Raw genomic sequence first — 15,036 nt, forward strand, 5'->3', positions numbered from 1 at the left:
CTTACAAGGTGAATACTGGCACAGCTCACCCTGTACTTTCCCTTAAAGAACAGGCCCCTAAGGCAAATCAAGCTTAGCTAGCATGCTTTCTTATAGATCTGTGGGCCTCCCTGCCCTGCCCCATTGTTGAAAGTTTCCAAGAATCTCTCACAGGCTCACTCAGGCATGAGAAGCCTTGAAGCTGCCATATTTTGAAAAAGCAACGCTGGCCAGGCTGCCAGTGACATTCCCTCCTCTGTGGACCTGGCCAAGGTTTCCACGGAGGTCCAGGCTCTGAGCAGAGGCTCGGGTGCGCCCCGGAGAGGGCTGAGGGGAAGTGGGTGGGGAGGATGTGAGCGCTCGGTTTGCTTTTAAAAACTGCGATGGAGCCAGTGTTCAGGTGTGGGCTTCATGTGTAAGAGAGAAAGAACTTCGATCACACTTGGACTTGAATTTACTGCTGCAAAAGCCAAGTCACCTTTAAAGAATAAATTTTGGAATTGTAAAAAAGCCTTGTATAAAATAAAAAGGAATAATTCTACATTATGTAAGAACTGTTATTACATTTCAAGAGGCCGTGTGAAAATAGTATGCTTTGAAAAGAATGAACAGTTGATAACTTTGACATCCTAAGAAAATCTCCTCTGACTCTGCTGCTACATTCAAGTGTGTATCTTCCTTTGTGCCCCTCCTTTTTTTTCTTATTTTAATTTTTAAAAATAAAATAGCTATACTGGCGTTTCACAGAAACTGACTTTCAGGGCCTGTGCTACAGGATCTTGTTAAATTCCTCAATTCATTACCACAGTGAAGTCCTTATATTTCTTCTGAGAACCAGCCCTGTTAAATGAGATCCCAAATGGATCTATTAGATCCTTAGTTGCTGAAATACTAAGACAGGAACGGGGTTTCCCTCTCTTTTTCCCCCTAAAAACAAAACCATGTAAGTTGATATTTAAGTAAGTGCAAATTGCTGATACAAACTTTGAAGGCAAATTAGGCGAGTGGAGGATGATTCACACGGAACTGATTGGCAAGTCTGTTAAGCTCTTAGCGTGAGAGATCAGTACAAGGGAGAACCGGTGTGAGTGTAATTAATCATTTGAACACCGCTCCTTCCCTCAGCCATGCCTGGTGCTTTTGGCATTTAGATTGCTGCTTTCTCTTTGGCAACTGTATTTCTATTTAAAAATAAAAAAGTGGGTGTTTACAGTAACTTTAGTAAACCAGACATACACAGTCCCTCTGCACCCACAGATTCCACCAACTGCAGATCAAATTGCAGTTGGAATCTGCGGATGCGGAATCTGCGGATACGAAGGGCCGATTGTACTGGCCCCATTTCTAAGTTCCTTTCCCAATGTTTGTACCTCTTAAAATTTTTTCAGCTGGGGCAGGGCCCCTGAGTTTAAACGGAAGATAAGATCATACACATGGGGCTTAGCCCACCTTGTTGGCTACTTGGTTTGGAAAACGGAGGAAGTTGTGCCAACAGTGGCTCCGGCTTGGTGCGTCTGGGTGCCTGCGCGCCGCAAGCCAGGGAGGCGGAGTGCAGTGCGCTTGCGGGGGCCGGCGGGGCTGTGGCCTCGGCTCTTCGGCTCACCACTGCCCGGACACTTCATTGACTGTGGCCAGAACAGGTAACAGGTATCAGTTGACACCTAGTGCCAAACTGAACCCTCTTTCTCAATCTGATTTAAAAAGTGGGATCAATGACCCGGCGTCTCATCCTCTTTGGAGGCACCGGATGGCTCAAGGGGCCCAGGCCCCTCACTGTTCCCCTTGCCTTGCTCTGTTTAATTTTCGGAAGCGCTTGCTTATTGGACAAATGACTTTTAAATCTCTGTGGCGAAAAGGAGTTCCACCGTGCGGTTCATTTAGTATTCAAACCTTCATGTTATATCAAATGGATAAATGTTCGCCACCTGCCTTGCGTGTGTGAATGCAGTTTTGCTGCGCCTGAAAAAAGTCAGTATCGATCCATCTGATCAAAGTAGAACATAGTAATTAGCCAACTTAATTGACCTCTGTCAGCCAACTTAAACTTCTTGAAAGGAACTGAGAAACATCCCTGCTGTCTCCGTAAACACTTGTATCTTTCCTCTGGTTTTGATTTCTTGAAAATGTCTTTTAAAAACAACTTCTTTTTCTTGCTGTTAAAGATAAATTCAAGCAACAGTTCTAGAATACTCATTATTAACAACAGTGTCACTGAACATACATATGTAAACCTGTGTGCGTATGTGTATGCATGTATGCTCAGTGCTTTCAGATTCAAAATTTTCTCCAACTTATTAGGGCTTCTTAAAATCACTTCATTGATTTGTAATGTGCACAGAGGTGAACTGTGTTCTGATCATTGTTGGGACAATGTGACTCCCCATGACCGTTCTTTTAAGATGTCTTTCAAGTTGAATGCTCCCCCAGAGGCCTCGCTGTTACGGTTGCTACAGTTCTGTTCTTCCATCTCCTCTGCCGCTTTAAGCTCTGCTCCCCATAGGTGGATGATTTCACGCACGATTATCAACTCAGTGTGTGTTTATTTGCACCTACTGTGTGTAAGGCTCTGTGATAGACATTATAGGGAATGCAGAAGAGGAGAAAGGATGAAGGAATTTTTTTTTAACTATTACATGACAGATTCTGTATTAGATGCTAATGAGATTTACAGAAACCCAGGCATCTTGATTTTTAATGTTCTTTAAGAAAACCTGCATCCCTCTTTCCAGTCTCTCATAGTATCAGAACCTCTTATGACAGGCCTGGGAAGTCAACTAGAGGCTTCGGTTGAAGTTTCTGAGCTGCAGGAAGGATTACCCACCAGAAACCAAAAAGTTATACAGGATGGCGATGATGCAGTTAAACCTAAATACACCATATAATAGAAACTGAGCCCTCTGGTTCTTTGTGGAGGATAATACTAGGTTTGCTTTTCCCCTGCCGCATCTTCCGAATTAGAATCGCTTGTTATTCACATTTGATGCATTTTCTTCTTTGTATTGGTAACAGAGGATTCTAATTTTAAAATAATTAATTTTAAAAGCTAACGTTTTAGGGCTTCCCTGGTGGCGCAGTGGTTGAGAGTCCGCCTGCCGATGCAGGGGACATGGGTTCGTGCCCCGGTCCGGGAAGATCCCACATGCCGCGGAGCGGCTGGGCCCGTGAGCCATGGCCGCTGAGCCTGCACGTCCGGAGCCTGTGCTCCGCAGTGGGAGAGGCCACAACGGTGAGAGGCCCGCGTACCGCAAAAAAAAAAAAAAAGCTAACGTTTTAAACTTTTGATGTTCTTGTTTCAAGTTTAAAAATAAAATTCTCACGATGAATAGCGGACAGGAACTCCACCTGGGCTGGAAGCCAAAGGGCACCCCTCAGATTGGACATCTCTCCTGACGGACTTTTGGAAAAACTCGCTCCCAGCCCATCAGCATCCTCAGATTTTTTTCACGTGCTTTTTCTGCTGTTTCTCAAGCGTTGAACCAATTACTGCCCCACCACAAACTGACCCCACCTGACAGCTCAGCCTTGCTGTTGGCCTGCGTTTTCCGTTCCTGAACCCACGTTGGGTTAAGTCTCATCGTTTTCAGCCGAGCGCTGACAATCATCCCTGCCAGGGAGCTCCTGTCTAGGGCAGATGCTGCCTGTTTGCTTATCAGGAGCCTCGGACACAGGCCTCTGGTATTTTAATCTGAGTCAAGTACCAACCTGATCTTTGTAAAGGCGATCTCACGGCGCTCAGTGACGTTCCTGCAACTTTTCTCCTTTCTCTGCTGGTCATTACCGTTCATATCTGTTTCCTTCTTTTCTGGTAAGTTGTTTCATTATTAATAAGTGTTCAATTGCACAGTGTTCTGCCCCCCTCTGCAATGAAAGCCATTCCACGCCTGGGATCACAGCTCAGACTTTCTTTGAAATTCCCCAAGAGCGTAACACAGGGCTTTAAACACAGTGGGCTTTTAATAAATCCTTGATGATGATGTTAGCACGTTGGTCTTTCCCTCCCTGATGAGGTCAGAGGACCATCTGCTCGCTCAGATCCGTCAAACGCAAACCCAGAAAGCAGCCTCGTCCAGGCTGTGGCTCCCGGCTCCTGGGCCGTGCGATTTGAGGCGTGTAATCATAGTCCTGAGTTGTGAGCAGGGCAGGTGTCAGGTCCATGAAACAGGTAGCCCGAGCTGGGAGAAAGAACATTTTCCTGCGAGTTGAGAAGCTGGTTTGTGTCTTGGATCTTCAGTGACCGATACTGTGACTTAATCTGGTCGCTTAGCCCTGGTAGGTCTCAGTTTTCTCATCTGTGAAATGAGGGAGAAGGACTCCATGCTCTCTGAGACCCTCCCAGCTGTCACATTTCTGAATCTGTTATTAAGTCACGGCCAATAGGTCACTGACTGTCACTCAGGTTCCTGTACATGATACTGCCGTGTCTCCTTTGTAAGGTGCTGGCTTTTACACATTTGAGCATGGCAGAATTGATTGTACATGGCCTTCCTGTTGACTAAATGGAAAAACTTTCATACATTATTTTTAGCAGAAATACAAACTCATATCAAAATGGAAAAATAAAAAACCCAAATGTCTGTAAGACTATATGAGTAGTTCAAGGGTATTAAATGTTCAAAATGCTTGGGTATTGAAAAAATGGATAGGGGACCGTAATGGTTGATGTTGATAGTTCGTGACATTTTTATGAGAAGTATAGAAAAATTGGTGGCAAAGATGAGCTACTTAAATTGACATTTCCTCCACCCCCCTGGAGGCCCCAGTAATCCTGGACCTCCCACTGTGGAAATAAACATCTTCAATGCAGACTTTTAGAGGCTTGGAGGCGAGCACCATTAATCCCTTTCTTTGGGGAAAGGAGAATAAATTTCCAATTATAAATGTAGGAAGGCCATTCAAGAGTGAGTTTCATCTCTCATTATCTTCCTTTATTTCTCATTGAGGGCTGACATGGCACTAGAGATTCAAACACAGCTCTTGAGGTTTGAGATGGGGTGTTGTAATGCTACCCACCAGGGTTCTTGGACTCCTTAATCAACAGAAATTGATAAGAGGCCAGACGAGAAATTCAGGCAAGGCCTTACTGGGACTCGTACTGCAGCACTAGGGAGCGAAAGCACGTAACAGGTGCCCATGCTCGCTCACTGAGTGGGCAAGCTGGTCCTTTAAACGGGGTGAGGGTGGGGGCGGGATGGAGGGGGGCTTAGGGTGGTCAGCCCCTCCCCCAGGTGGTGCTGGGTGCAGGGATCGTGTGCAGGACCCTGCTTTTCTCCCGACACCTCAGAAGTGGCAGTTGGGTTTTTGGTCTTTTTGTATCTTGTTCACAATCTGCCCCAGCTGCGTGCAGTTGTTTTTAGTCCCTTACAGTTTCCTTGTATCTCTTGCTGGAGGAGATGCTTGTCCAGGTGCAAGCAGTGCAGCGGAGGGTCCCAGGTCCCAGCCTGGCTCTGTAGATCTGTGATGTACTTGGCTGTGGAAAACAGGAGTAGTGGACAGTGAGCTTACTTATCCAGAGGCAAGATCGTCCAGCAAAATGGACTAAATCATCCTGTTCTTACGTGCCCTGCATCTACTAGCTTTGCCCTAGAACTTTAATTTTTTTTTTTTTTTTTTTTTTTTTGCGCTACGCGGGCCTCTCACCGGTGCGGCCTCTCCTGTTGCGGAGCACAGGCTCCGGACGCGCAGGCTCAGCGGCCGTGGCTCACGGGACCAGCCGCTCCGCGGCATTTGGGATCCTCCCAGACCGGGGCACGAACCCGTGTCCCCTGCATTGGCAGGCGGACTCTCAACCACTGCGCCACCAGGGAAGCCCTAGAACTTAAATTTCTGTCCAGCGGTTTATGGTATCCCCAGCTCCCCAGCAAGCCTGGCAGCATTCTCAGAAGCAGCGTGGGCTGGCCGTCACGCGTCCACCTCACTGGACTGAACAGGGAGCACCCGTGATGTCGCCTCGCTCGCCCAGACATGGCCCAGGGTCTACAGCTGGACCCCTCAGGGTGACGCGTGTGCTCCGGGGACTCGGGGGAAGAATGTTTGGACCAATCACAGCCGCCTGTGTGCTGGATGATTGTGCAATAGGAAATGTCCAGACAGGCAGATCTCTAGGACAGAAAGTGGATGAGAGGTTTCCTAGGTGGGGGGTGGAGGCAGAATGGGAGGGACTGCTTATGGGTATAGGGTTTCTTTTTGAGGTTGATGAAAATGTTCTAAAATCCATTGTGGTAATGGTTGTTTAATTTTGTAACCGTACTAAAAACCATTGATTTGTATGCTTTAAATAGGTAAATTGTCTGGTGTGTGAATTATATCTCAGTAAAGCCATTAGGGAAGAAGAATGTTTGGAGTTTCAGATTAGTTTATATTCAATAGGAGAACTTTTTCCCCCTCCACCATTGATTTTGGCTGCCTTTTTCTTGATGTAGGGGCTTAGGTTAGTAGTATTTCCACTTAGAACAAGTGAATTTAAGGAAGTACATAGTTTATAATATACAACTATCAAACGTATAGAAGAAAAGGGTAGCCAATGAATAAAAGCAAGTTTGTTGCGGTTTGTGTACATTTATCATTAGATTCCCCCCAGACTAAAAGCAAATCATTTGCTAAGTCTCCACAGACTGAAAGCAGTAACACATTAGTGAATCCTCATTAGCAGAGCAAGAAGGAAACCTAGAGACCATTAAGTCCGACTGTCTTTCCTTGCAGATAACCAGATAACAGAGTAAGGAGTGGGGGGGTCTGACTGCCCTCAACTTCTCACTGCTTCTCTTTTTGCCATACATGCTGAGACCCGAAAACCTGAAAAGGACAGAAAGGTAGTAAAGGAGTGACTGTTGTGGGCAGACGCTATGTCAGATTTCTATTACGTCTGTATTTTCAGTGTTGAATTAAATAAGCCTTTTAAGGCTCTGCATCGAACGGGATTGTGGATTTTGTGGTAGCCCAGTACGTTACACAAATGGCTTTCCAGACCGGTATCCCAAGGTTGCTTTTCCAAACCTTCTCTCCCCTCAAGCCCTCCCACAGCCCGCCACGGCTCACCCTCCTTGCCCTTGCTGCCACCTCAAGGTCACTAGAGGCCTGGCCGTCAGGCTCCCTGACGTTCCCTCCCCTGTGCCTTCAAGTCCGTTGGCATCTTCAGCCGGCCTGCTTTCCTCCCCTCCTCGGGAAGGGGTCACCCCAGCTCTCCGGGCTACCTCCCCCGTGCTTTCTCCATCCTTTAAAGAACTGGCCCACTCTCTGCCATCCCTCCTGCCCTTTGGCTGGAGAGGATGCTGGGAGCTGAACAGGGGCCACGGATAGAAGGGAGACCTAGTGGGGCTGGAATTTTTGACTTGAAACTTCCTTGTGTAAAATGTTTTAAATTCTTTTTCAAACTGCAAGTGGTTCTTATTGAGGGCTGTGGAAAGTAAGCTGTGAAATGGAGAGTATGCGAGTGGCGAGAATGTGGTTCTTGATTTTCACTGGGTACGAACCAGAGGCTTGGCCAGGGTGGACTGAAGAGCCAACTGAAGGGACTTCCCTGGCGGTCCAGTGGTTAAGACTCCACGCTTCCACTGCAGGGGGCACGGGTTCGTTCCCTTGTTGGGGAACTAAGACCCCGCATGCCACGCTGTGCAGCCAACAGGAAGAACCCATTCCGTAAGTCCTTCATTTTTGACTCACCAACTTACAGAGTAGTTTGCTAATGTTGATCTGCACCTCTAAATGTCTTCCAGGTTGAAATTTGCTATTTATAATAATAGCTACCATTAAGGAGTGCTACTGTTCCAGGCACTATTATCGAAACTCTGTCTTATCTAATTTAACCCCCAGGCAAACTTTTCGTGATGATTCTTCTCATCATTATTACCTTTCTACTAGTACGGAAACTGAGGCACAAGGAGCTTAAATAACTTGCCCAAAGTCACACAGCCTTAACGTAGAGCACCCGTGTGTGATGCTTATCCTGTCTTCTAGCTTCAATATCAGGGCTGTTTGGAACTTGAAAGGTCATCAGACCTCTGCTTATGACAATATGAACCTGAGAGAACATGAATAAACTAAGAGTACGAATAAACTAAATGTAACACAAAGAGATAGTTTTGATGTTCAGAACCCTCTGAAGAGTGTGTACATCGTGGGCTTAGAATGTTTGCTCTTCTGATGGCTTCTAGACTAGGGTAGGTCTATTAGGATATTTCAGAAGACCAGTCAGGGGGTGGAGACCTCTGCAAGGCCTTCCACGGATGCCGTCCCACTCAGGTCTCAAAGCAAGTGGTTTCTGCCCTCTGGGCCTCTGTTTTCTCATCTGTAAATTGGGTGGTTTGGAATAATCTCCAGGGTTGCCTCCACCTGTCATGCTCTTTGATTATGACGTTTATTTACACATAAGGGGACCCTCTGGGGCTTCTAGAGGTCACTCCCCAGCTCTGTTTCTCTCAGGCCTTTCTCCTCCTGGCCTCCCAGACTTGCCCAGGCATCCTGTATGAGGCTATGGTTCACTCTTCCTTTGTGACACAACAAGGGACACTGAGGAATTTCAATATTCAATTTCTAGATAGCAGGCTGTTTTGACTACATTCCATGTGTGTCCGCAACCTCCTTCCCTTAGCTCGTCCTCTCGTTCTTGCTGAAATTGTCCAAGTACATCTGGAACCTCTGATGTGTTATTTCCATGCTGCTCTAAGAACTATTGCCATCTCTCTTTAGTCCTGGCCCAGATGTCCTAAGCCATCATCATGCCCCTGCTCAGATGGTGGTTGGACTCTCTTGTGACTGGACTTCTGCTGGAAAACATCAAATCACCTTCTGAGGCCTGTGCTGTCCTGCACTTCCTAGAGCCATATCTTCGAGGAAATACATTTTTTAGAGTCATAGGAGGTCTGAGGGAGAGACCTAGTTCAGCCTGCCCCCTCCCCTGGGCTTATCCTCTGTCACTTTATAGTCCCGGGAACTGAGGCTCAAAGATGCTGAATGCCGTATGCAAGGGTCAGTGAGTGGAGAGAATGTTCTAGGTCCCAGACCAGCACCCTGCCTTACTCGGTACTGCCCTTACCAACACACACTCACTTCTATCTCATGTCAAAGGTTACAAAAAGTCAGTGATTATGGTATTAATTAATGGCAAAAGTTTAGCCTTGTCTTTGTAAATTGCCCCTTTTTGTTACCTCAGAGGAAGCTTTTAGGCGGGAGCCTTAGGCATGTCACTTGGTTCCACTGTACCCCAGTTTTATTATCTTCAAGTGGAAAAATGCGCCTGGCTCTTTCTATCACATAGGAATGTTGTGGAAATAAAATGAGTATGGATTTTTCCAGGCCTTAGAGTCATTCCCAGGATCACACATTTTGTGTAAAATTGCATTCACTCTTCTGATTGTCTGTTTGTCTAAGGCTTTCATTAAATCTGATTCATAAATTTTTATATTCATAGTGATTATAAAAGGTACATTCTGAATTTTGACACAGTGTGATTGTTCCTAATTTCACTGGTTATTGGAAAACAATGAGCCTTAAAAAAATTCTTCCACACATTGGAAGTAGATATTGTGGGTTGGGACTACTTATGTGATTATTGAAAAATTGAGTTAAGGCAGAATCAAGATGAGAATGTGTAAAGTTTTATATGCCAGGCCATTATGGGAGGGCCTATGGCCTTATACAAAATCTGTAATAAATAATTATCAATGTCTGAAACTGAAGGGAAAGGCAAAGAATTTGGAAGGAGATAGCATCTGTGCTAAGGAGTTTGTACATTTTTGACTCTGCCTTTCTAGCCCTTTAGTTTGTAAATCCATACGTTGCTTTGAATGTAGTAGTATTAAACATTCCATTAATGAATTAATACAGTGAATGCAATGAACTGTCATTCTTCACTGTAAAGTCTCACATTTTAATCAAACCAGAGTTGGACAGACTATAGTGGGACAGGCATTCAGGCAGGTACGTTTGTAGTTACAACACACTTAATACACAAGACTCTCCACACTCGGCACCAGACAAATCCCCCCATAGCCACGAGTCAGTAGACTCTTGGTTCTCACGTGTGGTCTGCAGACCCGCTGCAGCTGTATCGGCGTCTTCTGCTGCTTCAGACGCCCCATCCCACACCTGCCAGGTCAGACGCTGCAGTGTCACGTGATCCCCAGGTGACTCCGTTGCTCAGAGTTTGAGAATCACTGACTCTGCAGCTTTCAATTCTGTTCTTTCCCACTGGTCCATAATAGAATGTTACATTTTCATATCCAGGATGCCTAAGCAAACAGGTTATGAAACTGATGCTGCTGTAATTCTGTCCTTTGCTAAATATAATTATCCTTTACTATTCCCCTCTCCCCCCAAAAAGTTATTTTACATGTGTTGTCAGTTTTACAGAGTTTATAACATGGTCCGCCTGTCTTTCATTAAGTTGATTGTTCCTGCTTTGATTTTTATCCCTGAAAGTAATTTGTAATCTTACAATTCCTAGTGTTCTTGTTTTATTTGGAATAACCTTTTACAAATTAATGTTTGGGAGGAAAAAGACCATTAAGCCAAGAGCAATAATTGCTTTTTTTGGCCAGTGTTTAAAACCCCCAAAGAGGGCATTCACTTTGATTTTCTTCCCTTTTGTTCTTAGTAGGAAGTGGTATAAAGGAGGATTTTTATGTTTGAGGGAAAAAATATAAGAATCAGACTCTTGTTGTTATAGCCATTTTCATCCTGAAAATCCTTTTCCTCCTTCGCAGCCTATCTGATGAGTTTCAGCTGTCTTCATCATTTAACATGGCCAGTTCCTACTTTTTAAAATCATTGGGAGTTACACTGATTTTCCCCCCGCTTCTCTCAAGTTTTCTAATGAGCTAAGGAAAGCAAATTCAGTTAATTGGCAGGAGCGGCTCTGCACTTGGCAGTTGTGCCCGGCTACATTCCGATCAGGATGTGCTGCTGTCTCAGGATGTAAAGACAGCAGCCGAGGTGCCAGGGCTGGTCCTGGAGATGAGAATGCGCTCACTTCCCTCAGCCCGAGGAGGCCCTCCACAAGTTGCTGCACCACCGCAGTGTCATTAAGACCTCATACGGCTCAGTCCTGGTGGATTTCATCTGGGAAAGAAGGAAAGGTTAAGGAGGCTTGAACATTCTAGACTGATGGGGAACTATCACTGACAGTCATGATGCAGTGATACCACCTGCCTCTCTAAAGACATCTGTGTCCCCCTAACTAGACAGACTTTGGTTCATTGGGGCTTTCAAATGCCCACTTTGGGAAAGGAAGGCGAAGTGGGACTGTCTTTCCCTGTGAATCCCTCATACGCCGTCCAGTGGGGCTGGGCAGGGAACGGAGGTGGGTTCTCAAGGGCACAGTTAGCAGAGGCGAAGACCAGGCTTCCTCAGATGCTGGGGGTTTGCTGACCCACTAGCCTGGTGACCAGTGTAAGACGGTTGGGGGAAAGCGGGACAGACTTCCTGGAGGCTCTAGGAAAACAGATTCAAACAGGGGAGTCACAGGTGAGAGCAGGGGAGGCAGCGGGAGTGACAGTGAGTATGGAATGGAATGCTAGATCCTGGAGTGAAGTGATTGCAGAAGAGCGCCCACTCAGAGCCCTGCCCCATCCTCTCCAGGAGATGAATCATCCTCAAAAATGGCTGAAGTGGGGTGGAGGATGGGCCAGGTCAGAAACTTCTGGAGCTGGGTTAGAGCACACCTGCCCAGGCCAGGCCCTCCCAGGGCAGCCGTGGGCCACAGAGTTTGGTAATTAAGTTGTTTACTACTTGAGTAGTTGACTAGTTTGAGAACTTGGGTTCCGAGCCAGCCACACTGCAGATGGCATTCTGGCTCTTCCCCTTACTAGCTGTGTGACTTTCTCCAAACGATTATACCTCTCTGATCCCCATCTCCTCATCTGTACAACAACGGTGATATCACTAGTAACCATTTCATGGGAATGTTATCAGAGTTGGGAGAAGTCCTCTGTGTATAACGCTTGGCAGAATACCTGTCATACAAGGAAACACTCAGGGAAAGTAAGATGTCCTTTCATGGCTGGAACCTAATTTTATTGAGAGGGAAATCTCAGCTCTTGTCCAACTCAAAAGAACAAGGTGAACAAAGTAACTTTGATTATAATTCTACACATTAGAATCGCTGTTTTCATTTCTGCCATTTGAGGTACAATGAATAGAAAATGTTGTCCTCCTACTTACCAACTTCTTCCAAACACAGATGTTTTTGAAAACTTGTGGTGACAACAAATGACCTGGAAATTAGTCTTTAACCGGTTCTCTTCCCTCCTCCCCTGTCATCCCACGGGAAGAATTCCCTGACCAGGAGTGCACCCCTTCCCAACGACTCCCAAGCCCGCAGCGGAGCCCGGTTCCACACGTCCTACGACAAGAGGTACATCATCAAGACCATCACGAGTGAAGATGTGGCTGAAATGCACAACATCCTAAAGAAATACCACCAGGTAATGTTTATCTTTATGTGAAACTCTGAGAAGGTTGACATTTGTGACAAATTATCATCAAGGCCAAAGAAAGTTAGGACATGACTAGAACACATTTGACAGAAAAATTCCCTCTAGCTGTGTTTTTAAAAATTACTGTGGCCGGATTACTGACAGTTAACATTTAGGAATGAATAGATCGGTAGTTAATAGATGTAACATGTTTAATCTAAATACCCTTCTGTACAATAGTTGTGATGATTACCACTCTGATTTTAAAATCACTCTGCTTAAGGTTTGGCAACATTTCGGAAGTGATTTTGCATGTGCTGGAAGTGAGGTGCTGACCTCTGAGTATTTATCCATTTATACCTACAGATCCTCTCCTGCTTGCACTGGTCTCTTCCTGTCCTGGCCCCAGAAAGGCCCACCCACCCCCACCACCACCACTCACAATCTCCTGCCCAGAGAAGTTTCTGATTTTAGAAAGTGTTTGTCTACTCACCACCTCCTTTTCACGTCATTATCCCCTCATCATCACCTGGGCATAAAGTGAAACTACCCTTGGGAACAGCCATCTCTTTCTGTTTCTTTCCCACCCCCCAATCCCCCCTCCCCGACTCCCTTCCTCAGTACGTTCCAGCACAAGGGCCTGGTAGAGCACACAATCCCAGCCCCCAGCTAGAGCTGTATGAGGTCGTACTGTGAAGTAGTAACAGCATGAAGTCCCACGTCAGACAGTCCTGGGTGCAGACCTCAGCCCTGTCACTTACTAATAGCCACATGACTTCCAGACTTTAAAGCCTCAGCTTCTTGATTTATACGGTGGAGATGGAAACATCAGCTGACTCCGGAGCCCTGACGATTGTAGGGCAGGTACTCAGCACAGCGTCTGCCACACGCCAGGCTCTCCACACGTGGTGGTGGTCATAGCAGTCATCAAGTCCTACACCAGTGGCCAGTAACAACTGTGTCACCTTGAGAAAGTGTAGTCTTATGGCATGAATATGACCATTGATGGCAATATCGCAGCAGCCACCTTGAGAACTGGTGTTTAAACCACACACTGAAACACACACACACAAACATACACACACGCTGTTGCTGTTAACCAGAGACTTCTCAGGTGTTGAAACCATCACATCAAGTACCAGCCTCTCAAAGTGACTCCTTCAAAGGTACTGCTTGGTTGGATTTGTAGGCTCTGAGGTGCCTGTAAAAGTCAGCTTCCTTCCTTTACTGTCACGCTTTCTGCTGTAACATCAGGAATTCTTTCTTTCTTTTTTTAATAAATTTACTTATTTATTTATTTACTTATTTTTTGGCTGCGTTGGGTCTTCGTTACTGCACGCAGGCTTTCTCTAGTTGCGGCAAGCGGGGGCTACTCTTCGTTGCGGTGCGCAGGCTTCTCATTGCGGTGGCTCCTCTTGTTGCGGAGCACGGGCTCTAGGCACGCGGGCTTCAGTAGTTGTGGCACGCGGGCTCAGTGGTTGTGGCTCGCAGGCTCTAGAGCACAGGCTCAGTAGTTGTGGCGCACGGGCTTAGTTGCTCCGTTGACATGTGAGATCTTCCCGGACCGGGGCTCGAACCCGTGTCCCCGGAGTTGGCAGGCGGATTCTTAACCACTGTGCCACCAGGGAGGCCCCAGGAATTATTTCTTGGCAGTTGCTTATTCTTCTCAAATAGGAACAACTGCATTTTTAAAAAATTTTTATTTTTTTTTTTAACATCTTTATTGGAGTATAATTGCTTTACAGTGGTGTGTTAGTTTCTGCTATATAACAAAGTGAATCAGCTCTACATATACATGTATCCCCATATCTCCTCCCTCTTGTGTCTCCCGCCCTCCCCATCCCACCCCGCTAGGTGGACACAAAGCACCGAGCTTGATCAACTGCATTTTGCTTGCAGTGAGGTCTGTGAACATCTTGAAGCTACCTTCTGCTTCTGGAAACTTGGGACTGCCCCTCGTTTGTTTTTCTCAAAAACACTGGTCAGCCTCTAAATCCATTAAACATCTAATCAATCTTTTATAACATCTGTTCCTTTTGAAATCTGTCCTACAGCGCTTATGCTGTTGCCGATTGTGAAGAAAATTTTGAAGCGCTGGGTTAGCACCTATGAGGGTAAAAACGCTCAGGCGTTGGCTTCTGAATAAATGGAATTCTAGGACGCAGCTTTAGCCTTTCACTCCTCTGATAAGTGACTATGATACTATTCTAATACAGTGTGACATGCAATTCAAATATCAACTTCTTGATGACATCTTTGAGTTCAGAATTTTTTGGCTATACAGAAATTACAGTTTGAAACGTCTCCTCCGGGGTAGTTACTGTAACAAACATGCAGATTTGACATATCATCATTATTACATAAAATACATTGGGGAGCAAAATAAGTCTATTAACATGCTCCAGGGGCTGTCACAGTACTAAATATTTCATTTCACTGCTACAGAATGATTATTTTCTTGGTATATTCTTTATCCAGAAAAAGCTCATTTCTCATTTCTTCAGCATCTGTGTTTTGCTTCTTATAAAAAGTATTTTAAATATAAAGGGTCTTAGTGTTAACCTTAAAACAGAGTGTTGTAGGTCAATTATTCTTGAAAAACAAACAAAACCATAGAAAAAGGGATCAGATTTGTGGTTACCAGAGG

General features: G+C 45.6%; 1 protein-coding gene across 3 annotated transcripts in view; it reads left to right on the forward strand.

Annotated features, from left to right (window-relative positions):
* Positions 1 to 15,036, forward strand: part of PIP4K2A (phosphatidylinositol-5-phosphate 4-kinase type 2 alpha) — a 177,021-nt gene that overhangs the window by 105,938 nt on the left and 56,047 nt on the right. For all 3 annotated transcript variants that reach the window (XM_022580483.3, XM_022580484.3, XM_089906422.1), the window contains exon 4: positions 12,246 to 12,398. In XM_022580483.3, coding sequence (XP_022436191.1) covers positions 12,246 to 12,398 — 153 coding nt within the window. The remainder of the gene's footprint in view (positions 1 to 12,245; positions 12,399 to 15,036) is intronic.

Source organism: Delphinapterus leucas, chromosome 2, assembly GCF_059928025.1.
Source record: "Delphinapterus leucas isolate spDelLeu-1000000601 "Yukka" chromosome 2, BTC_Dleu_Yukka2, whole genome shotgun sequence".
NCBI classification, from domain to species: Eukaryota; Metazoa; Chordata; class Mammalia; order Artiodactyla; family Monodontidae; genus Delphinapterus; species Delphinapterus leucas.